General features: G+C 38.4%; 1 protein-coding gene across 3 annotated transcripts in view; it reads right to left on the reverse strand.

The window, feature by feature from the left end:
• Positions 1-7418: 7418 nt before the first annotated feature.
• The window catches only part of Bbs4 (Bardet-Biedl syndrome 4), a 49375-nt gene continuing 30767 nt past the window's right edge, over positions 7419-26026 (reverse strand). For all 3 annotated transcript variants that reach the window (XM_047539176.1, XM_047539174.1, XM_047539175.1), the window contains 10 exons: positions 23174-23227; positions 19611-19738; positions 17190-17244; positions 16316-16384; positions 14865-15017; positions 14600-14771; positions 12235-12304; positions 11525-11666; positions 10771-10972; positions 7419-10091 (listed from right to left, as the gene is read on the reverse strand). In XM_047539176.1, coding sequence (XP_047395132.1) covers positions 9997-10091; positions 10771-10972; positions 11525-11666; positions 12235-12304; positions 14600-14771; positions 14865-15017; positions 16316-16384; positions 17190-17244; positions 19611-19681 — 1029 coding nt within the window. In that variant the 5' untranslated portion in view covers positions 19682-19738; positions 23174-23227 and the 3' untranslated portion in view covers positions 7419-9996. The remainder of the gene's footprint in view (positions 10092-10770; positions 10973-11524; positions 11667-12234; positions 12305-14599; positions 14772-14864; positions 15018-16315; positions 16385-17189; positions 17245-19610; positions 19739-23173; positions 23228-26026) is intronic.

Raw genomic sequence — 26026 nt, forward strand, 5'->3', positions numbered from 1 at the left:
TGTCAGTAAAAACTAGTTCAGGAAGTGTGATCAGCACATACTGTAGAAGTATTTTGGTTTTTTTTTTTTTTTTTTTTTTTTTTTTTTTTGGCAGCAGGTGCTAGGAACTGAACCTAGGACCTCACACATGCTAGGCAAATACTCTGCCACTGATCTGCACTCCTGTCCCCTAGAATACTATTTTATAAGTGATAGGCCTGGAACTATGCAAAGTTACTAAATCAGTTTGGTGATAATTAGTATCAAAACGCATCATATATTAATAAGGTAAGACGTATAAGTGTATTTTGTGAAAAGTGAGCATATGTCTGAATGAGTGTAAGAATGTACGCGCATCCCTCTGCAGGTTGTGCCACCTTTTTGTGAAGTAGGCTAAGCTATGGAACAGTGACTTGGATGCATCACCAAGGGCAGATAATGCAGAAGTGAGTTAAAGGCACATTAAGATGAACAGGTGGGCTTCAGTCCTCTCACCTCCTTCCTTGAAACTGTATTTTACAAAGGTTTCCACAAATGGTTTTATGCAAAAATGAAAATTGAAAATACGCTGGCCTAAAGAGAGAACTGGTGAACAAACAGGTCTCTAAAAATTTAGTACACTCTTTGCACTCACTCAGTTTAACATCCTGAGAAGAGGTGCAGCACACAAAACACCCCTAGAGTTAAGAATGCAGCCCCAAATCAGTAATCCTTATCATGCATAGTCTACTTGAATGGGGTGAGGGGGAACTTCATCAGAACCCTAAATCTGTGCAAGGTTTTGAGATGGTGAGTTGTATGATATTGGATAAGTTACCCTTGCTTAGCCTCACTTCCCTCATCTGTAAAGTGGAACTAATCACGGTACCCACTTCACGGTGGTTGTTGATTAAAGGAAACTGCCATACAAAGAAGTATTTACTGTAGTATGCAGCACATAACTTGTTTAATAAGTTATTACTAAGCTGAAGAGGCAATTCCTGGGTCTCCTTACGTTTGTTTAAACTCATTTGAAAACTATTGTAATAACATTTTATTTCTACTTTTATTTTATGTAAAAATATGTATTCAGTAAAACTATGCAAATTTTAGGTGTGCCATTGGTAAGTTTTAACAAATGCATATACCTCTCTAACCCATCCCGCGGGGTAGACTGTCACCCTGGATGGCTTCTCTTTGCCTCTTCCAGGTCATCCCCACCCCTAACCTTGACCTCTGGAGCAATCACACCATTTTTTCCATGATAAATTTGTTTTGCCTCTTCTGGAACTTAAAAATGGAATTTTTCTGTATCTGGTCCTTGATATAAAGCTTTTCTCATTCAATATATTTTTAAGATTAATCCTTGTTGCATTTTAGTCCACTGTTTTTTTATTGCCAAATAGTATTATACTCCAAATACAGAGGTTTTCACTTTGAGGCTTTCGTGAATAAAGCTGTTACCACATTTGTGTAGACATACTGTCATTCTTGGATAAAAAGCCATAGGAGTAGAATTACTCGGTCAAAGACCTTTTTCCAAAGTAATTGAATCAGTTTACAGTCCCATCAACAATGTATGAGTTGAGGTTGCATCTTATTCTTACCAACATTTTAGCTATTTTGATAGGTATATTGTGGTATTTACTAATTTGCAGTTCCCTCGTGACAAATGAAGAATATTTTTTCATGTGCTTATTGGCCATTCATATATCTTTGCGAATTGTCCAATCTTTGGCCCACTTTTTTTCCAATTGGGTTGCTTGGTATGTCATTGCTTGGGGTGTTACTTTTTTTTAATTATTGAGCTCTTGGAGTTCTTTGTATATTCTAGATAACAAGCTTTTTGTCAGACATACTGTGTATTTTTCCTAGTTTGCGGCTTGATACCAATTTTCTTAATGTCTTAACTGTCTTCTCTGTGCCCTAAGTAATAGGACTATGCTGGTTATGAATATGGTCTCATATTTTTCTAGGAACCTTATAATTCAGTTTTCAGTTAGGTTCATCCATTTTGAGTTACTTTTTATGTGTGTAGTGTTAGGTTGGGCTTGGATTTCTTTTCAATTGACAAAAATTGTATATATTGTATACAACATGTTTTGAAACATGAATACATTGTGCTAAATTGGCTAATTAATATGCATCACCTGACCTTTTTGTGTGGTAAAAACATTAAAAGCCACTCTTTTAATCCAGGGGTTATTTGGAACTGAGCTACCTCCCCAGTTCTTTTTGAGACAGGGTCTCACTAAATTGCTGAGGCTGGCCTGAACTTGTGATCCTCCTGCCTCAGCCTCCTGAGTTGCTGGGATTATAGGTGTGCACTAACACTCATGGCAAACTCCAATCTTTTAGTACTTTTCAAGAATATATTGTTAATTACGGTCACTATGTTATTTAATAGCTCTCTTGAACTTATTCTACTTGTCTAGCTAAAATTTTGTATCTTTTGACCAACATCTTTCCAGCACCATCCCCCAGATCCATTCTTTTCTCTACAGCTATCCAGCTGTTCCAGCATCATTTGTTGAAAAGATTTTCACATTGCCCTGAGTTGGTGCAAAAATCAAACCAAAAATCAAACGACAGGGCTGGGGATGTGGTTCAGTGGTAAAGTGCTGGCCTGGCATGCATGTGCCCTGGGTTTAAATCCCCCAGCACCAAAAAAAAAAAAAAAAAAAAAAAAAAAAGAGTCAAACGACAACCAGGCATGGCAGTGTGTGCCTGGAATCCCAGAGACTCAGGAGGAGCATAAGTTCAAGGCCAGCCTCAGTAACTTAGCCAGACCCTGTCTCAAAATAAAAAATGGAAAGGGCAGGGGATGTGGCTTAGTGCTATAGCACCCCTGGGTCAAATATCTCGTGCCCCACCCCCAAAATCAAATGCCTTTAAGCATAAAGTCTATTTATGGATTATGTTGTTTTAATGATCTATTTGTCCTATGCCAGTACCACATGATTACTGTCATAGTAAGCCTTGAAGTGAGGTGGTTTTAATCCTCCAATTTCATTCTTTTTTTAAATTTTTTTTTATTTTATTGTAAACAAATGGGATACATGTTGTTTCTCTGTTTGTACATGGCATAAAGGCATACCATTTGTGTAATCATAAATTTACATAGAGTAATGCTGTTTGATTCATTTAGTTATTTTTTTCCCTTCCCCCCCACCCCTCCCACCCCTCTTTTCCCTCTGTACAGTCCTTCCTTCCTCCATTCTTGCCAATTTCATTCTTATTCTTCTTCTGTTCCTCCTTCCTTCTCTTCCAGGATCTTACTAAATTGCCCAGGATAGCAATTTAGCCAGCCTAACTTACAATCCTGCCACCTGAGCCTCCAGGGTAGCTGACCTCGATTTTGTTCTTTTTCAATATTGCCTTGGATGTTCTAGGTCCTCTGTACTTCCATAAGATTTTAGAATCAGCTTGTCCATTTTTACCTCCAACCTGCTGGGATTATGATAGGAATCTACAGAACAATTTGGGAACATTTTTTACCTTAACAGTATTTAGTGTTCCAAAGAACATGGTATCTTTCTATTTTGATCTTTTTCAAAGCAATACTTTTGTGAATTTTCAGAGTAGAATATATGCTTTGTTAAATTCATATCTATTTCATGCAAATAGTATTTGACTCTAAATTGATTTTTCAAACTTTCATTTTCAAATTGTTTCTTGCTAGTATATAAAAATACAATTGATTTTTATACCCTGGTCTTGTGTCTTAAAACCTTACCAAATTTCACTTATCAAGTGTTACAGTTTTATTTTAGGATGCCTTAGGATTTTCTCAGGATAAACAACCATGTCACCTACAAGACTTTTATTTATTTCTATATATTTTTCACCCTATTGCACTGGCTACAACTCTACTAAAAAATGAGCTGGACTGGTTGTAGCTCAGTGGTAGAGAGCCTGCCTAGCATATGTGAGGCACTGGGTTTGATTCTTAGCACCACATATAAAGAAATAAAGGCCTATTGACAACTTAAAAAAAATGAGCTATCAAGTCGTGAAAAGATAGGGAAAACGGAAGTGCATATTTCTAAATGAAAAGAAGTAAATATAAAATGGCTACATACTGAAGGAATCACGTTAAAAAGATCAGTGGTGGTCAGGGGTGTTGGGAGAGGAAGATGAACAACAGCACAACTGAGTTTTAGGGCAGGGAAAAAACTATCCTAAAAATTCTTAGCAAGGGTTGGGGTTGTAGCTCAGTGTTAGAGCACTTGCCTAGCATATGTGAAGCCTTGAGGTCCTGAGTTCAAATCCCAGCACCGCAAAAAAAAGCAACACTCAGCAAATCAAAAATGGAAGGGAGGGGCTGGGGAGATAGCTCAGTTGGTAGAGTGCTTGTCTTGTAAGCATAAGGCCCTGGGTTCGATCCCCAGCACCAAAAAAAAAAAAAAAAAAAAAAAAAAGAAGGGAACATATTTAACCTAGTAAAGGGCATTTGTGGAAAAAAATGCAAAGGTTATCACAATGGTTAAGTATTAAATACTTTGCCCCTAAGATCAAGACAACCAAGGAAAAAATGGTCTACTCTTACACTTCTATTCAATTTTCCTGGCCACCACTGATCTCTTTACTTTATCTCCATGTTTACCTTTTCCAGAATGCCATACTTGGAAAGTTGGAATCATGCTGTATGTAGGATTTTAAATTAGCTTCTTAGTAACAAGCATTTAAGTTTTCTCCATGTCTTTTCATAAATTCGTAGCTCTCTTCTTTTTAGCACTGAGTAGTAATATTTGTCTGGGTATACCACAATTTATCCATCCATTTACCTACTGAAGGACATTTTAGTTGCTTCCAAGTTAGGTTAATTAATTTGCAGAAAGGTGCCATAAACATCTGTGTGCAGGTTTTTGGATGGTCTTAAGTTTCCAACTCCTTTGAGTAAATACCAAGGAATGTGGTTACTAAATTATATGGTAAAGGATAGTTTTGTAAAATTTTGCTAAATTATCTCCAAAATGGCTGTACTACATCCTTGTCAGCATTTGGTATTGTCAGTTTTCTGAATTTGGACCATTCTAATAAGTGTGTAATGATATCTTGTTTTAGTTTGCATTTCTCTGATGGCATAGGACATGGCACATCTTTCATATGTTCATTCATTGTCAATGTATCTTCTTTGGCGAGGTGAGGTTCTTCAGTCCATTTTTTTTAATTGGGTTATGTTCTTACTGAATTCTAAGAGTTCTTTGTATATTTTGGGTAATAGATTCAAATCTTTTGCATGATACCATTTCTAAGATGGCTTTTTATGGCCTATTAATTTTTCTCTTTTGTTAATGCATGAGAATACTTTGGTTTTCAAATATTAAAGCTTTGAATCCTAAGATCATGATCAATCTACATTAACCTTTTTATACAGATTGCTGGATTTGATAGGCTAATATATATATTTTTAATTGTATACCTAGATGGGTGTGGTTGGTGTCTGCTATAATCCCAGTGGCTCTGGTGGCTGAGGAAGGAGGATCACAATTTCAAAAGCCAGCCTCAGCAACTTAGTGGGGCCCTAAGCAACTTACTGAGACCATCTCAAAATAAAACAATAAAAGATCTGGGGATGTGGCTCAGTGGTACAGCACTTGCCTGGCATACATGAGGCCCTGGGTTTGATCCCCAGCACTGGGAGAGGGGGGCACTTGCCTGTGAAGCCATGTGTGATTGTGCACACCTATCATGCCAGCAACTCGGAGGCTGAGGCAAGATTGCAATTTCAAGTCCAACCTCAGCAACTTAAAAAGAGATGCTGTCTCGGGCTGGAGTTGTAGCGAAGTGGTACAGCGCTTGCCAGCATGTGTGAGGCACTAGGTTCGATTCTCAGTGACCACATATAAAATTCCATCAACAACTAAAAAAAATTAAAAAATAAATAAATAAAGATTCTGTCTCAAAATATTAAAAAGGGCTAGGGATGTAGCTCAGCGGTAAAGTGCCCCTGGGTTCAAACCCCAATACAAAAAAAAAAAAAAAGTCTACAAAATCATATGGGCCAGGAGTTTGCTTCAAGGGTAACTTTTGACTCACAAATTCAGTATCTTTAATATGTAAAACTTAAAAAATTCTACACTTCATCGTTTTATTTTTTTTTTTCTTGCTACTGTGTATTGAATCCAGAGGATCTTAACCACTGAGTCACATCCCCAGCACCCCACCCCCCTTTTTTTTTAAACAAACAGGATCTTGCTAAGTTACATAGGGCCTTGCTAAGTTGCCGAGGCTGGCTTTGAACTTGTAATTCTCCTGCCTTAGCCTCCCCAGTCACTGGAATTCATTACAAGTGTGAGCCACCACACCCAGATAGTATATTGTATTTTTCAAAGATTTTTGTCTGTTGCATCTAAGCTGTCAGTTTTATTATAAAATTATGCATAATATCTCTTTATCTTTTTCATGTCTGTGGAAGCTAATCTTATACCCTTTTATTCCTGATACTCATAATGTATCTATTTCTTGATCAGTTTAGTTGGGGAATTGCCTCCCCCATAGAATTGGGGGCTTTCTAAACTTTAATGTTTGTCTGTGCTTTCCTTCTACTTAAATTTTTTCTCTTCTCTTCTTAGCTTACAGTGAAAATCCACATCACTGATTTTCCACCTTTCTTCTGTTAGAAACAATAACAGCTATATACATTTACTTGTAAGCACTGTTTTTAGCCAAATCCTTTAAATTTTATTTTCATTATCATTCAGTGCAAAAATATTTTCTAATTTCTCTTGTGACTTCTTTGTCTTGTAAGTTGTTACAAATTTTTATCTTCTGGCTTTTGAGAACTATTTTATAGCCCAGTATATGGTTTGTCTTGCTGAATGAACTGTGTGCGCTGCAAACAATGTATATTCTGGGCTAGGGGTGTGGCCCTGGGTTCAGTCCCCAGCAAAAAAAAAAAAAAAATAAAGTGCATTCTGCTGTTACTGATTGTGGTATTTTACAATAAGTGTCAAGTCAAAGTGGTTGATGTGTCCTTTTCCACTGTCTATTTCTATCAGTGGCTGAAACAGGAATTACTTCTATGATTGTTTTCATGGTATATCTTTTCATCCTTTTACTTTCAATGACACAAGTCTGGGCTTTAGCTTTTTATTCTTGCTCTGCATTTTCAATTTAGTGTTTATAGTCTAATTCCATTTTAATTATCAATATAATAGGATTTTCATTTACTATTTTGCTACTTATTTTCTCTTTGTTCCTTCTGGGTTCTGTTGGGGGTGGGAATTGGTTTTTCTTTTCCTCCCGCTCTTAAACATTAGTCTACCACATAAAATCTAAAAACTTAGCAATCTCTCAGTTCCATGTATCCTCTTATCCTTTACAGTTGTATTTATTTAGGTTCGCTCTCACAATGTAATAATTTTCTTTGAATAATCATTATTTTTTAAAAATTTAAACCAAGATATTTCATATTATTTATATTTGTTACCTATGGGAGAACTGGTCCAACACAAGCTACTCTGCTATTATCAAACAATAATAGACTTTTTTTTTTTTTTTAACAAAGTGACTCTTTTAATTGTATGCCTCAGTTTTACTACTGGGAACAGAGTTTTGTACTAATATTATGCAGTAAGAGCACTGTTTTTATCATGCTAGTTTATACTTGTATCTTCCTGCATCTACTTCACATCATCAAAAACCACATCTGTATCTTTGATTATGTATTTGGTCTCAGTTTCCTAATTTTATTAAAATTGTGATAAGCAATCCCCACACTAGAAATTAGAATAGTTTTTTTCCCACTATAATGCAAATCTACATCCCAAAAGTCTTAACAGGTATAACCTAAGAGTATTTAACTTTTAAGAAAATCTAAGCCCAAGTCAATGTGGAAAGTACTGCTGACCTGACTGCGGTGGACGGGATGCACGGTAGCCACCTTACCCCAAAGGAAACCCTCAATGGTCCTGCTCTGGTATTCTCCTAGTTCGTACTCATGCTTCACTTACAGAAACGCAAATATTAAAAGTCCTTCAGATCAGAGTAACAAATTCAGTTTTGCCTTCTGAAAACCTCTCTCTCCTTTTACTTTGAAGCTTTCTGAAATAAGAGTAATCTAATCCCATTTCTGAGTCTCTAAGCCTGTGGGCTTCTGTTGCTACCACTACATCACCCAAGGAACACCACTGCTTAATGACTACTGGTTAAAAGCATCCAGATCTGAGTTCAAATCCTGGTCTTGCCACTTACCTTGGGAAATTCATTTGCCTCTCCCAACCTATTTCCTCCTTTATAAAATGGGAATAACATTCCAAAGACTGACCAATCTCTTCCTGAACCTTTTGTTCCTTGACCTTCTGTAATACCACTCTCCTGGTTTTTCTCGTTTTTTATTTGTTTTTCTTTTTCTCTCTACTGTAGGGCTCTTCTACTTTTCCCTTTAAATATTTTTCTTCATTGGTTCTCTGTCTCCTTAATCCCAGCTTTCCTTGGGAGACTCCTTTCAAATCTATGATTTTTAGCTATCAGTCAAATTCAAATTACTCCTGAATCTTTACCTTCAAACCAGTTTCACTCCTGCAATCCAGCTATTCAGCTTTCTTAGTGATATCACTATTTGGAAGTCTCGAAGGTTGACATGTCTAAAAGTAGACTCCACAATCAGCCCTCAATCCTACTTCCCCAGTATTACTTTACTCTAAATCCAGAAATGGGTACCCATTCTACAACCACATTCAGTCAATCCCTAATTTCTGTTGATTTTAGCTCCTGAATTTCTCATGTCTCCTTCCTCCTGTCTGTTTATACCCTCATCTCACTGAGACCTCTATAATAACCTTTTCAGTTTCATAACTAGACCAATTCAGTCTAGTACATTAGCCTCCTTGCTAATGTAGAAGTGAGTTTTCTCAACTGCTCAGGATGCCCAGTTCTGTCACATACCTGCTACTCAGACAAGGGTTTCACTTCTGATACCTTGCTCTGTTTCTGAGATATGGAGAACTACTCAGCAGCTCCTTCAATGTCAGATCAGCTCCAGTCATAAAATAAAGAACTCCAAACACAGTTTGGTTTGGTAGTAGATCAGTTTTCTACCTTCTACTTATGGTAAGTAAAAGGCAACTGAAGTGAAAAGTGGGGACTAGCTCTCAGTAAGCAAATTGGTGGCCTCCTCTTTATTAGGGCAGGGCTGCTACTGAGGCTGTAAGTAAGTTCTTCCTGTAGTTTCAAATTAGGCTTGGAAACAGGTAAGGGAGGACAGCGATCACAGTCTTTTAAGCATTTTAATGTGATCTCTATTTTTATACCTGAATAACAACTTTCCCCAAAGGAATAATGATACATAATCTTTTAAAAAGGATATATAAATAATATATTGATAGCTCTGGTGGTTATTATCATTGATTTGATTACATTAAAATTCCTCAGCTAAGAAGTGTTTCCCTTTTTAAAAAATCCTTGGTGCTGATACCCGACCAGCTCTTGGCTCATAGTTCTGACATGATCTGGCTCTAGACTCTGACCTCCTGCAAGAACCAAATATAGGGACTTATTTAGACTCCCTTTGGGCAAATGCAACTGGATACTTAGCAGTCTGGCCCTCAACTTACAGAGCATTTTTTTTTTTCATCATTTCTTTCAGACTATGAAAACTGTATTATTAATCCAAGATTTATGTTTGCCTTGGAGTCAGATTACCCCACAGCCTGAAGATCATCCCAGTTAAGCCATGGCTTCATTATCACAGCTACTACACAGAGACCTCTCAGCCTTTCCTTGAATTAAAGAAGTGGAGAATCAACCAGGAGATAAAAGTTCTTTCAAACAGCAAACAGCTCATGTGCCTTGCCAGCTCTTGAGTTACACAGCCTATGCCTTGCTCCAAATCTTAATCTGCTAGGCTGTCTTCTCCCCATTTCCTGGTGGATGGGGCCAATAAAGGGCTGCACAGGCCTTAGGCTCCTCGTGAACATCATAACACACCCTGTGTTCTAATTCTTTGGTGCTCACAGGGAAAAGTGTTGGACTCCATGCTGCCTGATCCTATAACATTCCTTCAGAAACCCCTACTTCAGGGTCATCCTGTTCTTATTTTTCTCTCGTTTGCTCTGATGCTTCCACAGTGGGTTCTGGTTCCAGAGGAAGAGATGGTGGCTTTGTGAGCTGGGATGTTCCTCCAGCACCTAATAATAAAACAAATAGCATAAATTCTTAGTTTCACAATTCCAGAAGAGATCATTATTTTAATTGCTAAATTTCAAGAGAAAACCCAAATTTTGGGAAACTAGCAAGACTATGGTAGATTTTTGCAGCTATGAGGGAAGAAAATAACTGAAGAAATAAAGCAACAGTCAAGTTTGCCCTCAGTGAGTCACTGAAAAAAAACTTCAACTGCCTGTACCATGCCATCCTACGGTACAGCAGTGAAAATTAAAGCAAGACTATATAACAATTCTATTTACTAATGTAATTCCTCCCCTGCCCCCACACTTGAGATACGGTTGTGGTAAGTTGCAGAGACTAGACTTGAACTCACAATCCTCTCGCCTCAGCCTTCCTGTAGCTAGGATTACAGGTATGTGCCATCATATCCAGCCTTGCTAATATATTTCTAAAATTTCAAAGATTGAGTGTATTGCGTTCCAGTTAAGCCTGCTGGTGCTGTTACCTACTTCATAGCTTGCTCTAAGAAAAGAGGAACCAGTTTGGCCACCCTTTGGTTTTTTTCTCCTTCTGGCCAATACTAAACTGGCCATATTCTGAGTCTGAAGAATGTAAGCCTCACTCAAAGTTGTAATCTCTTTGCTGGCACAGATGGCGTGTACTCACTAAGTCTTCATGGAGCTTTGTGTAGCCTCCTACCTGCAGGGAGCTTCCTATATGCAACTGCTGAAGACATTGCCTGTCCAAGAGCTTGATTAGAGCCCAGGGGTTGCTGGAAACCAGCAGGTTTTCCAGTTGAACTGATTCGGTGCTTTGATTTGGGATCTTTAATAGGTTTAGTCCAGACCAGTGCCTCCCCAACCTGGAGAGCAGCTCCCAGCTTCTGAGCCATCTCTACCATCTTGTGTCCACATGAAAAGAAAAAGAGAGTTATAAGCATGACTGGCAGAGATTAGCCAACCCTCTTATTTTGGATCTTCCAACTAAGAGGTTTAGCTGAAATGGTGTCTCCTGGCTAGCACTTGAGGGAAGGAGTACTTACTGAGAAGAAATCATTCTCAAAGGGCAGAGAATATAAACTGCCTTTAGTGGATGGCAAGCAGGTTCATGCAGGATCTCAAAACCCACCAACTGAAATCTGATGTATCACTGAGCTAACCTCTGCCTTTCCTACATGAAGGGAAGTGGGAAGAAGCTATGCAGACAGACCTCAACTCAGAGGTTGTATTAGCAATAACAAATCAGTAAGCCTGAAGTTCTTTTTACTGTTATTTTCTTCTAGAAAAGCTTGTCTTGGGCTGTAAATAATTGACACACTTATGCTGTAAGGGACATCAAGGCCAAAAAGAGCCAAGGGCCTATAACACCTTTATATTTGCATTATTTTTGATTGATCCAAAAGTCTTCGGACAGCTTGCTTAAAATGACTCATGAGAGCTAATAAAAGACATACCTCAGGGTCAAATTCCAGAGAGCTATTATCCTTGAGAAAGTTGACTTTCTTTTCCATCTCCTGATACTGTGCCAGGGCATCCCTCTTCTCACCCTGGTTGTACAGCAGCACAGCATAGTTCAGGTTTACTAAAGGGTTACACCTGTGGCAGGCAGACAGCTACTATGGAGCAGGAGCTTTGCAACAAATGCACATTTAGAGATCCTTCTCATTACTCAAAACAAAACTGATTAAGTAGAGATTTCTCCAATATGCAGTAAGGTGGAAATAAGCTATGTAGACCTGTGGGGAAGAATCAAGGAACTAACTGCCCAACCAGCAAAGCAGGTACTGGGATGAAATCTGGCATCTCAGCCCTCAATAGAGACCACCTACTCTGCAGCACAGAAGATGCTAGTGGAATAAACTCTGGAAGAGCCAAATTTATCTTAGATTAAGCTGCGCCCCAAATCCCATCTGATATTGCAGCTAACCCACAGTTTATTAGCAACCCAAGCCCACTGCTGCCTCTGGCTTTCTCTGGCCTCCTGATTACTAAACTTGGAACTGGAAATATTTTCTCCGAGTGTTAATTCCTGCTGAGCTCTGCTTCCTTAGGAACCATATCCTTCCACATTTGGGCCTGCGGTGTATGAAGGCCACTGGTACAGTACCACCTCAAGGCTTTGCAGAGTCCCACCTTCCCCAGGACCATTCCCACAGTAGCATACTTATCCAGGCGAACTGCTTCTGCGTAGGCTCTCTTGGCATTCTCTACATCTTCCAGATTGGTCAGAGCCACTGCAACCAAGAAATGAGGAGAGCTCAACTTAGAAAATAAAAAGTATTTCAACACCACTCCAGAACTGGGGGTGTAGCTCAATGGAAAAGCACATATTTAGCATGTGGGAGACTCTGGGTATGAGCCCCAGCACCACACATGCAAACCCACCCCCAAAGTGAACTCCCACTCTGCCCCCTCAACTATGGCACTGCTGTATATTCTAATTCCACTCAGGTAACTCTCCATAGTTAATCAGTTGTCAAGTTCTATGCATTCTACTTTTGTAGTTTCTTTTCTGGTACTGTCCTAGTTTAAGCCCAAGTCAGGTTTTCCATTTTCCCCCATAACAATGTCCCCACTTGCCTCCATTCCAGTTTCCCAGTACTATCAGGTATCTTACTGACAGATAAATTTAATCACATCACTGGCCCTGCTTAAGAATCCTCAGTGGTTCCCCATGATCTTTAAACTTTTATTTAGCAATAGAACACTCCCCTCCTTTTAAATTATTTCCTGGAAGCCTAATGTATGAAACAATGAGAGCTCTTCTGAAAAGCCCTGCCTACTTCATATCCCCAGCAGGTGCTTCCAATAGGCACCTACAAGATCTAGGATTATGGCTGGACAGGAAGCCTATAGAATAAAGTCTACAGCCCTTGCACTGTTCTCATGGCCCTCTATAATCTGACCCCAGATTAATTCTTCTGACTCATCTTCCACCACCTTCTCTGACACTATTGCCCACTAACTGCAAGGGCCACTGCAATTTCATGGCTGCAGCCTTTGTTCACAGTGGTTCCTCAGTCTCCCTGTGCTATTTGAGTCCAACTTGTCTTTCAGGATCCAGTATGAAGGCCATCTCTACTGTGTCAAGTTAGTGCTGCTGTTAATACCTTTTAGCAGTATTAACAATTAGAACTAGGCTATCTTTGTATTCAGGCGATCCCCCAAGTAAACACTTAAGTAAGAACCCCACAGTTGTGACCCCAAAATACATATATATCTATATATCTATATCTATCTATCTATATATATATCTATATCTATCTATATATATATATATATATATCACCTGAAGACCACCATCAATGAGCATATGGAAACTGCTTTAGGATTTACATTTATATAAATAGTATAGCATATAGAGAAAATATTTCCCAGAATATTTAGTTAATATTTTCCAATGATTTTATATAACTTTAAAATGTTCAGTTAATTTTAACTTATTTGGAATTGATTTTGTTATTTGTATGGCATAAATGGAGTTTTACAAATGGAACCACACTCTATAAATATGCTCTAGTTTGGGAACTACCAGGGATGAATTATATTATAGAAACAATTTGCGGGGGGCATTGGGGATTGAACCCAGGGTGCTCCTACTGAGCTACATCCTCAATCCTTTTAATTTGAGACAAGGTCTCACTAAGTTTCCCAGGCTGGCCTCCAACTTGTGATTCGCCTGCCTCAGCCTCTCAAGCAACTCCCAATTACAGGTTTGCACCATCACACCCAGCTACAATAATAATAGTAATAATAGACCCATTATATTACATAACCATAACAAAATCAACAGTTTATATTCACTTAATGTCTACCCTAGTAAGTATAGTTAGGTGTCATAACCCCACCTAACGCCCAGGTTCTTAATGCTCAATATCTGGAATTTAGTTGGAAAGAGTATATATTAAAATGAGGGTTGAGGATGTAACTCAGTGGTAGAGTGAATGCCTAGCATGTGAGAGGTTCTGGGTTCAATCCCCAGTACTGCAAAAAAGGCATTGTCAAGCCAAGAGAAAAAAAGTGGTTAAGAGATGAATTAGGGATGATCTGGACTAAATCTGTTCATCTGAATGAAATTCCCCCAGGTTAGAAGCAATCCATACTTTTTCATCTTTTTCATATTTCTTCAGGTTTTAAGTCAGTAATTCAAATTCCTAGAGAATCTCCAAAGGAATGTTTTTTTGTACTTTATTGGTTCTTTTTAGTTATACATGACAACAGAATCCATTTTGACATAATTATAAAAGCAAGGAATATATATTGTTCTAATTCAGTCCTTGGGTCTTTCCTTCCTTTCCCCTCCCTGCAACCAGCCACTCTATTGATCTTTCTGCCATTTACCCATAGTTATTTTTTTTAATTAATTTCTTGTGAATGTGCCCAATTGTGAGATTTATATATGTTAAGTCAGATTCATTACATTGTCTTTCCTTTCTTCTATGGGACATTTAGCCACTGATCTATGATTCCAGTTCATTTTTCCCTCATTATACACCAAAAGAAGGGGTTTCCATATAAATGTCTCCTACCAGCCAAGAGCATGTAGAGCTCCCCCATCTTTGGCTGGAAGTTGATGGCTGCACTGAGGAAATGGAAAGCTGATGCATACTGCTGCATGGTCAAATGGACAAGGCCCAAATTATACAGGATCTTCCAATCAAAGGGTGCCAAGTAGTTGGCTCTTTTCAGGCAGCTGATAGCCTGCAGAGGAGAGAAGGCACTCAATGAGAGGGTGGAGCAAGCTCAGCAGACCCAATAATCACATGAATGAAGACAATGTGAAGGGACACTCACTGCCACATATTTCTTCTTGCCAAAGAAACACATTCCAATATTATTCCAGAGTGGAGGACTTTCTGGAACAGCACAAGCTACAACTCTGTATTTCGTGAGAGCAACATCAAAGTCCCCATGGGTCTGCATCATGCTGCCTGCTGCCAAGATGGCCTAAAAACATGGCATGTGGAAAGTTAGTATTCTGTCATTCCCAAAGGCTATGGCAGATAACTGCTAAGGGCAGATAACTCAACAGGTCTATCAGCACAGATAAGACTGAAAAACTTCTCCCAGAAACATAAATAATACCAAGCTACTGTAATAAATGCTCCTGACACTGTGACTATCTTTGGCACTGTATCCAAAAAGAAAAGAATGAAATGTTTCTGGCTTTAACAGCTCATGTTTCCTACTTATATCCAGGGAAGTCAGTATTTCAGTAAATACTGTTTTTATTCTGTTCTCTATAGCCCTTATTTGGTACACCAAGTGCTCCAGACACTACTTAATATCCAGTTCCTTCTACCATACAATAGAGGGTAAGTCAACTTTAGGCTTCATCAGTCCAGTCCTTTCATTCCTCCATGGAAAGGTGTAAAGGAGGAGAGCCAACAGTGTCAGGCTAATATGACTTTCTAAATCAGGACTGAGTTTGTGTTGATTAATAACCCTATCTTGCTGCATCTCCCTCAATGATATTCATCCACTTGAGATCTTCCTTCTCAACCCCAGCATCATATCTGAACAAAAGTTGTAATCTCAAATTCATTAGTAATCTAGAAGTCATTTACCATAGTCATTTTTGCTACTACCTGTGGAAGCTTTATCAATTTCCCAGATAACACATAAGCTATAACAACACTGATTTTGCTTTATGCAGAAGTTGCAGGCCCATTAGAACAAATGTGCTATTTCAGAAGCACAGTGCCAGGGCTGGGGAGATAGCTCAGTTGGTAGAGTGCTTGCCTCACAAGCACAAGGCCCTGAGTTCGATCCCCAGTACCGCAAAAAAAAAAAAAAAAAAAAAAAAAAAAAAAAAAATCCTACAACTCAGAAGCACAGTGCCCACCCTTCACAATAATTTCGAATTTTTTAAAAAGTTGCCTTTTATTTATACATATGTATACTTTTTCTTTCTTCTTTTTTTTTTTTTTTTTTTTTAGATCTCAGAGTCCCACTATGTTGCCTAGGCTGTTCTTGAATCACATGGGTTCAAGTGACTCTCATGATACAGCCCTATTTATAATTTTTCTTTAAAAACATTTATTTCTTGGGCTGGGTGTGAGGTGTGGGCTTCCTAGCATGTTTGAGGCCCTAGGTCTGATCCTCAGCACCACCAAAAAAAAAAGAAAGTGAATTTCTCAGGTATTCAGTGAGGAAGCTAACCCTTGTTTTCCAGAGTCAGACCACTTCCAGGAGCCAATGGGAATACCTATATGAAGGCTCTGGGGTTTCACAGCCTATAATACCTTGTAGTTGGTAGGGTCATAAGTCAGTGCATTTCCAAGATGTTCAAATGCCTTCTGGTAAACACCGAGCTTGGAAAAAAGCAAATCAGAGAACTGAGATCAACCACACCCCGAACAAAAAACATCCAATCATTGGTAAGTTTTCTTGACAAAGAGAAAAAAAGAGTTGTACATACCAAAGAAAGAAAGAAAATCCAAAATCCCCATATTTGTGGTTTTTTAAAAATTCTGTTGATTTGTCCCCAGATAGGATCAAAGTATCTATTTGCCAGAAACCATTTCTGCTACACTCATGCTGTTCCACATTAATGCCTCTGGGCAGGAAATGAGCTAGTTAGCTTCATGTCCTCTGGGGCCAGCCTCATAAGCCAAAGCCCATGGAGACCCAGAGTTAAGCTCCTAGTTCCTCTTGAAGAAAAATGAAATAGACATAAAGGTTACCGAAGTGAAGAGTTTATTCTAGACAAAGTGTGCTTTGCCTTTGCCTTCTCTCTTTCCTATCGGAGCCTGGCTGGGAAGAAGGAGCAACAAAAAGAGCCTTTACCCTATGCCATGCTAACTTGATCACAGTTTCTGCCCAGAGGCCAAAATAATAGCCTCCAAGACCAGATAGCTGTTTCTCATATATCTTATTTCCTATTAGATAAAAATTATAATTGCACTAAGGCAGAAATAAAATTGATTGATTTGAATGAAGAAAGGTAATTACTTTAGCAAAGAATATCACATCACATACAGAAAGCAAGATTCATGTGTTCCATGTGACTACTGGTAAAATGTGCTAATATCAAAATGCAGAGAAGACACTATATACACAAACCCCAAAGCATTTCTAAACTAGTATCAGTACATGAATGAGTAGAATTTTCATTACCTGTAAGTACAGCAACCCTAAAGTTGTAAGAAGTTCTGTGTTTTCTGGTGAGAACCTGCAACACAGAAATACTCAGAGGGAAACAACGGTTATAAGAGACAATGACTGATGCAGGCACAGCCACCTATTGTTGGGTAACACTTGAAACATTTTGTTGAGCCTCCTTCACATGGAAATTTCTGAAGGCAATCTGGTAATTTCTTTCAAAGTAGGTCATTTGAACCCTGGCTACAGGAAAAACTGCTAAGCAAGAAAGAAATGGGCCTTAGAATCCAGATGCTTTTCTTAGGGCCAACATCCTATGATCCCCAGTACAAACAAACAAATAAAAACATATAGAATGTTTTGTGTGAGACTTTCTTGATTACATTGATACAATTAAAGAACAAAGTTTAGAAAATCAAGTCAGTCTGGAACACACATAGTTTAAAGCCAGTCTCCTCTTGTGGGATTTCTTCTGTTTTCACTGTGCTCAGGTTGGCAGGCAGTGTAATTTTCTGTGTTAATTTAGGATCCCAAGACCCCTAATGTTGTACTTTCAAAATTAAACAAAATGCCATACTATACAGCCAAGGTAAACAAAAGAAAGAAGACATATACCAGCCCTAGGAAAGAATTAGCCACTGGCCCTTGGGAGTAAATATTGGCTTAAGTAAAATATCATCTGCCTTCTCAATCCCTCACTGGTATGTCTTTGTTCAAAAACCAAAGCAACACCAAGTTAAGACTATCTCACTACAGAATCACCAGTTTCAACAGTCACAATACCAAAGGGCAAGGACACTGTTTCTTCCTTCAAAGAAATGAGACAGGGTGCTGGTCACGAGTAAGAAGCCCAGAACCAGATGAGTCAAAGCTCCAGCCAGGGGATGCCTGAGCCGGCTAAACTAAGTTTTCTCAGTTCAATTGAGAACTTGCCTTTCATTTTCTGCCATAATAACATTCATTTTCATTTCCCTCCCCAAGCCACATGAGTAACTTCTATGATTCCAGCAGCAGCCACTTCCCCATGCAACATGACTATTCTCTTCAAAGCTATGGGTCATAAAGAATGGTGTCCACCTTCTCAGTGAAGCTCCAAATGCTCAGCTGTGTTCCCTTTTCTCTCTTGGAAAATTTAGTGACTTAAATCCTTGAGTAGTCACTAGAATGTCCCTCTGGGGATTGATGTGCACTATTTCAAACACCTAACTTCTATGAGGCAAGGGTCAGGAGTCAGGGTTGCCCCCATCACCACAGGGTACTGAACATGGTTACATAGCTCCTTCCTACTTGCCCACATAAACTTAGCTTCTTAACAACAAAAGTCTCTCTTGAAGCTTACTGAGGAATTTTTCAGTCTTTTTAGACAGAAAATGTGGTTGAAAAAAAATTCAGAAAGCAGTGTTGTGGTTGATACAACCCCCAAATTACTATCATGGTAATTGCTATAATAGATATCTTAGTTTAGTTCAGAATCTAATTATCAGGAATAATAGGCCTTGAACCATAGACCAGACATTTTAAGTGACCAAACAAATGAGATACTTAAAGCATTTTGTTATAGCTATCCTACTAAAACAAGAACCTATACAGAAAAGACAATTTATGTCCCTAGAGAAGACACTTGGAATACTAACATGGGAAAACCATTTAGTTCTGTTATCACCAGTTTAGACTACCTAGTGATGTTCTTGAAAAACAAGATAGTGGGGCTGAGGGTATATAGGTCAGTGGTAGAGCACATACCTAGCATGTGCAAGGCCCTGGGTTCAATCCCAAGTACCAAAACAAAACAAGATACTAGTTTCAAGCTAATAAGCATAGATATTTTTTACTGAGTTAAGAGATTTTTGTCCCTAATAACAACTCTGGATATATCAATCTATTAGTATAAAAAAAGAATGGCAGATTGGCAGCTGACCCCAAAATCTTGCTGAGTATATGTCAGCCCACTTCCCTTGCAGTTATGTTTTGCTTCCTGACTAATTTTGAACCATGGAATGTGAACAGAAACAATGTGTGCAATTTATGGGTCACTTAAAACTCACTACCAGATGCTTATTCCATATTTAGCTTCCAGTACCACTTCCCTTCACCATAGACTGAAACATAGATGTTATATTTCAGTAACTCAGTTTCAACCATGTAGGTGAAGAAATGTTGGCCTAATATGGAAGGAACCTAGATCCCAGGTTGGCTTTGTGAGCAAAGCTACCAGCTTGCCTAGAGCAGCCATCTTTAGCGGCGAGAAGGAAACAGTCTACTTGAATGAAGCCATTCATTGGCAGCTTTTAACCTAAGCTTACATTTTACTCTAACCCATACAAGTAGTAATCAGTCACATATATTCTCTCTTAGGCTTGGGAGTTCACATATCATCTTCATTTATTTATTTATTTTTTTACGTTTCTCATTGCTAAAGGTAATGAATACACTTACTCCACGGCTTTCTTGTAGATTTCTATGGCTTTGTCCAAGTCTCCCTCCAGCAAGTGAATCTTCCCCAGCATTGTATAAGTCAGATCATGTCTGTTAAGTTGAAGGGCATTGTGCAGCTGGTCTTGTGCCTAACAAATTTGATGCAGTAAAGATAACAAAATCACTACCACAGGAAGAACAATGGCTTTCTATGGTAAATGTAAAGACAGCTTCTGCTGAACAAATGTAGGAATATTATGTTACAGCAAATAGCCCACACCACCCAAAGACCAAAATGTAGCAAAGCTTTCTTGCTGACAGGACAACTAGCTACATGGGCTGTCTGCCTCTGGAGTCACCTGGAAGAGTTCTTACAAGATAATTAACCTTTCTGAATTTTTTCTGCTTGGCATTCATATCCATGACTCATACTAACTAAGTCAAAAGAGACATCAGCTGGTTGTGGCAGCGCCCTCCTGTAACCCCAGCAATTTGGGAGGCTGAGGGAGGATTGCAAGTTCCAGGTCAGCCTAAGCAATTTAGTGATGCCCTAAGTAACTTGGTGAGACCCTATCTCAAAATAAAAATGAGAAGGGCTAGGAATGTGGCTCAGTGAGTAAAGGCCCCTGGGTTCAATCCCTCATTCAGGGTATCGGGGGTCATCACAGGACAGTGTAGAATACCATATCAAACTCTATCCTAGCTGCATCACTACTGATTTATACAACCTTCCCCAGAGTGGGCCTCATTTTCCCCACCAATGTGATAAATAAATGAATGAATGAATGGCTTGTTCTCACTTATTCACTCAAGTATTCATGGAGTACCTGCTGTTCTAGGTGCTAGGTATATTAGAGTTAACAGCAAACAGTTAAGACCTCCTTTTTCTGGAGGAGTTTATGTCTTAGTAGATGGACAAAAGAAGTTTGTCCAGTGACTCACTGTTTCAACAAGTGTTTATATAAATGCCAGGTATTATATTTGCTTAGCCTGTTAGCTTTACAGTAAAATCTAAATATAATTCTCCTTTTTATCAGTACAGTTCCAACTAAAGACCAATTCCATCTCTCCCTGGCTCAGAATAATCCTGTAAATAGAAATGTACCTACTCACAATACTCTCCAGAAAAAAATCTAATCAAACATATGAAACTGTAGATCCATCCAGAAAACCTAAGGGGCCCACAAAATATGTATTTTTCATTTATATATTTTGTTTAATATCTATCTCTCAGGAGAAAGACTGTTAATGTGGACATTTTCACATTCTTTAGGGATAGATCAAGTTATACTAGTTTATAAACTGATACAAATGAACATTATCAAATGGGTATCAACCAATTTAGAGTCTCAGTTTTGGTGGCACTGGAGAATAAAACTTCATGGCTACTAAGTGGGAACTTTATGAAGGACATTCTACCCAATCCCACTATCACTAACTTTCAGGGCTCTCAATAATTTCGCCTATTCCTCAATTAATACGTATACATTTCTTTCTCAGTAGAAAGGTAAGTTCAAAGTGCTCTATCTGATACATGCAATCCTTTGAGCCTAGAGCTTAATCACAATGAAATACAAGTTCTCGGAGTCCTAAAGACCTGGCCAAGTGCGGATGGAGGCCTTGAGGGCTGTGCGGGCGAAGCGCACTGCGAGATGGGGGCAGTTCTGCAGCGGCAGGCGTCCAGCAGCCTCCACCACACAGTCAGTCGCAGTGAGGCGCTAGTGAGCCAGGCCAAGGGCCGTGGCAGCGACACGACAGTGGCGACCTGCTCCACCCGCCTCTCAGGAGGTGGGAGTAAAGTTCTCTGGCGTTTGGGCTCAGCCAAGGTTTCAGTTGCCACACTGAGAAGAGGAGAAGGAGAGACTGGAGCGCTAGCACTTCTGAAAGATCATTAATGCCTTGCGCTGCTACAGCACCAGTATGCATGAGCAACTGAATTGAACAGAGTTTCGATCACTTCCAGATAATCAACAGAAACTACTTCCTCAGTTTATTCTTCACTTGGACAATATTCGGAAATGCATTGATCATAATCAAGAAATACTACTGACCATTGTGAATGATTGCATACATGTTTGAAAATAAAGAATATGGAGAAGATGGGAATGAAAAGATGCCAGCGTCTACATTTGACATGGATAAAATAAAATCTACATTGAAACAGTTTGTGAGAGAGGAGTTAAACTGAGAAAGCAGAGATGCCTGCTACCAGTCAATCATTAAATAAATTTATTTTTTTTTCCAAAAGAGAAATGGTAAGTAGTACCTTTTTTATGATCAATTTCCTTAAGACATGTAAACACTTAGTTTCTCTATAAGACATTTCATGGTCTTGATTCATTTTTATAGTTACCTGCGCATGTGAGCATTATAATTTTTTTACCATAATTTGTATGAGGTTGCAGATCACATTTTGAATAATTTTTAAGAGTTAAATAAATTAGAATGAATGTTCATTATCAGTGATGTCCATCATTTTATAATTTGCTTTATGGCAAGTAAAAAACTGCAAACTTTTAATTCTTCTCATTATGACACAATAATAAAGCAAATGAAGGATCTATCTCTTAGAAAAGGTCTTGGGGCTGGGGAGATAGCTCAGTTGATAGAGTGCTTGCCTCACAAGCACAAGGCCCTGGGTTTAATCCCCAGCACTGGTTTGTGTGCTGTGGAACTGTTGGACTGTCTGAAGCCCATGGTCTACCTTTCAGATGATATCTGTAAATAAATAAAATGCATATGATTGCAAATAAACCAGTTATTTTGAAAGAAAGTTATCAAAATACTTAAAAAGTAACTTTGTGATATAACATGTTTTTTACAATGTATTACATTAAATACAGCCTAGCAGCAAGTATAATTATTATATTATGAAAATTCTGAATGATGTGTACATTATCTTGAGAACCTCAGCAACTGATGTAAAGTGAAAATAAATGATTTCTATTAATGATAAAAAAAGAAACACAAGTTCCCACCAAGAAAAAAACTAAAAATTAAAACTTAAAATTGTTAGAAATCAGATCCACTTACAATTTTAAATTCATTTTCAATTACCTTTTAAAAACTAAAATCAGTTGCTATGAGAGCATAAGAGGGCTCATATAATGATTATACCTTTAAGACTTAAAGGTTTGCTTTTTATATCTATTTCATTGAACATTTGTTTCTACTGAAAAATTAAACTAGGAGTAGAAAGAAGAGGGGGGAAAATTAGACTGTCATTCATAATATTTCCAAAATTTCCATTTTCTTGTCAAAAGCACAGGGAAAAGATGAATAATGGTGATAAGCATTAAAACAGGAATAAATGTATAAGGTGTTTTAAAATTTTTTAATACCTTTATTTTATTTATTTATTTTTATGTGGTGCTAAGGATTGAACCCAGTGCCTCACACATGACAGATGAGCACTCTACCACTAAGCCACAACAACCCCAGACCCTATAAAGTGCTTTTAATTTTCATTCCTAAAGCTCTGTAAGCACTAGAGAGACTACAAAATGAGCAATGGCACCTATGCAACACAATCACACCCTCAGTGAAATCCCCAGTCAACCACCATCGTCCCTTCTATAAATTACCTTGTTGAACTGCTTCAGATAAATGTAGCAAACTCCTAGGTTATGGCAGATTTCCTACACACAAAAGAAAGAAAAAACGCTTAGGTGTAATTCATAGTAAGTGTTAGACTGAAACAGCCGGCATCAAGAGTGTTATTGCTGAGCAAAGTGTAAACTGAAATGTGCGCTACAGTTTTTTGTTTTTTGTTTTTTTTTAGTAGAGTTCATAATCAATATATGAAATTCTAATATATATTTTTAAATTACAGATAATAAGAGAGAAAAGCAGAATAAATAGGATCTTCCTGTACCTTCATGGTTCCTTGGAGATACATACCCAGCACATCTTCCTTCCATTTTTCTCTAAAAGCTGCCCACTACCCACATCCTTTGTGCCCTTTTCTTAGAAGAGACTATTCACAGCTGAAAGGGCTGCTAGCTACACAGCTCCACCCTTAAGGAAACCCTATCTGTCCATCTCTGGGTACCTGAGTCAATCAGAATCCTCTTCCTAGGAATCTAGAATTAGAACAGAGATCTAGCTAGTTGCAAGCACTACATTCACAAGGTGATGTGGACTTGGGAGCCGACAGCTCCATCTGGAGGTCACTATGATAAAATGTATGTAATTGGAGTCAATCTGCAGAAATTCAAAGCATAGGTCAGAAAACTATGGCCCATGGGCCAAATCATTCCCTGCCCTCTTCTGTAAATAAAGTTTTACTGGAACACAGCCACAGTCCCTTGTTTTTGTATGGCTCTTTTGTACTAGAACTGCAGAGCTAAGTATCTGCAACAGAATCTGTATTAAGCTGCAAAGCTTAAAATATTTACTAAACACTGCCCCCCATTTCCCCAGTAACTAAAGATTGAACCCAGGGCTTTGCACACGCTAAGCAAGCACTTACCACTGAGCTTCACTCCTAGCCCTTTTAAAAATTTTATTGTGATATGGTGTCTTGCTAAATTGCCCAGTTTATCCTTGAACTTGAGATCCTCCTCCCTTAGCCTCCAAGTAGCTGGGATTATAGGTATGCACTATCATGCCTAGCTAATTGGCCCTTTACAAAAAGTTTACCAACCTCTGACTACAGGAAGAAAAGATGAAGCAAAAATGCAGAGTAACTACCTTGGTTGCTGACAACTTTCTAGTTCTAGTTCACTGCAAGCCAACTTGTACCCCTGACCTTAAGTGTTGGGGAATCTCTCAGATAACTTTATAATGAACTTTCCTCTATTTAAAATAGCTTTAGAGAAAGAAAAGATGAAGAAAGTACTCTTGGGAAACATTATAAGGAACCACCTATTAGTAGTGGGGCTGTGTCCCTGTCCAAGGAACATGGACCATAGGAGCCAGAGACAACAATTAGTTTAGTTTTCCAAGTCTCCTAAAATAACAAAACATCAATTGCTGATTAAGTACCTATTATACAGTAAGCTAAATGCCAGAAGTTTTTGCATACATTATTTAAATTTTTCCAACAAATCTGCCATATAGGTATAATCTTCCCAATTTTACAGAAAAGAAAATTGGGGCTGGGGTTGTGGCTCAGTGGTAGAGCACTTGCCTAAGCTCAAATTTTCCCACTGCCTCATAAATGTCTTTTTTTTTTTTTTTTTCTTTTTTTGTACCAGGGATTGAACCAGTGGTGTGTAACCACTGAGACACATCCCCAGTTCTTTTTCATATTTTATTAGAGACAGGGTCTCACTGAATTGCTGGCTCTGAACTCATAATCCTCCTGTCTCAGCCCCCTGAGTCACTGGGATTGCAGGCATGGACTACCACACCTGGCTTAATGTCTCACATTTTAAAAAATTATTTTCTTAACTCATAAATCATGTTCACATGTCAAAACACTAGGACTTGACTTCCAGCCTGGCTCCAAAATGTGTGTACTTTTCACTTCATCATGCTATAGAAATGTACACTTGGAGACAGAGCGGGGGAGAATATAGCCTTTCTTCTCCTTTACATGTCCTGAAGGTTAACTAACCCCCAACTTTTTAAATCATTTGCCCTAGATATTATTTGAGAGGGAAGCAGCTATATGCCTTAAACAAACTAAGAACAAAGGAAATTTGGAAAGGAAAACAAAACAAATCAGAGTCAAATTCTGTCTTTTATGAGGTGAGTGAATCCTGTAGACATCTGCAAATTCAGATGGTATAGTGGAAAGATCACAGCATTACAGTGAGCAATCCTAGATTGTAGGTTGAGTTCTAACTCTGGTTCTGTCTCTTCCTCCCTGTGTGCCCTTGGGCAAGTCATCATCTCCCAGAGTCTCAGCTTCCACACTTGTTAATGGTGGAAATTCTTCCTACTTTAGAGAATTGCTCCAAAAGTCAAATAACATAATGTCAGGCAGAATTATTAATCCCCTGTTGCAGCCAGACATGAAATACCCTGTAAGTCCAAGAAAGCTGGGCTAGAGGGCTTCCTAAGACACTTATAAAGCATAGTAGAGAGTATGTGGCTGTTTGGGAAATGAACACTTCTACTGATGCCAATGGAATGATTACCCAAGTGAATCAGAAACAGTATCTCTGCATTTCCAGATTATAGCTTAGTGTCTGGTACATAATAGACATTAATTTGATGAAAAAATTCATGAAAAAGTACATGAATTTTTAAAGTGTATTTATTGGTGCTGGGGAATTGAACCCAGTACCAACAAATGAGCTACAACCCTAGCTGGATTTTTTCTTTCCTTGTAACTTCACTTTTGTCTTTAACTGTAAAATATTCTATGGGATAAAGATTCAAACAACTAAAAGAAAAAAAGAAAAAAAGAAAAAAAAAGACTCAACTCAATCTTCATACCTACTGAAGAAAAGTGACTGGCAAAGTGAACACACATAAAAAATAATAGT

The sequence above is a fragment of the Sciurus carolinensis genome, chromosome 2 (genome assembly GCF_902686445.1).
Source record: "Sciurus carolinensis chromosome 2, mSciCar1.2, whole genome shotgun sequence".
Classification (NCBI taxonomy): domain Eukaryota; kingdom Metazoa; phylum Chordata; class Mammalia; order Rodentia; family Sciuridae; genus Sciurus; species Sciurus carolinensis.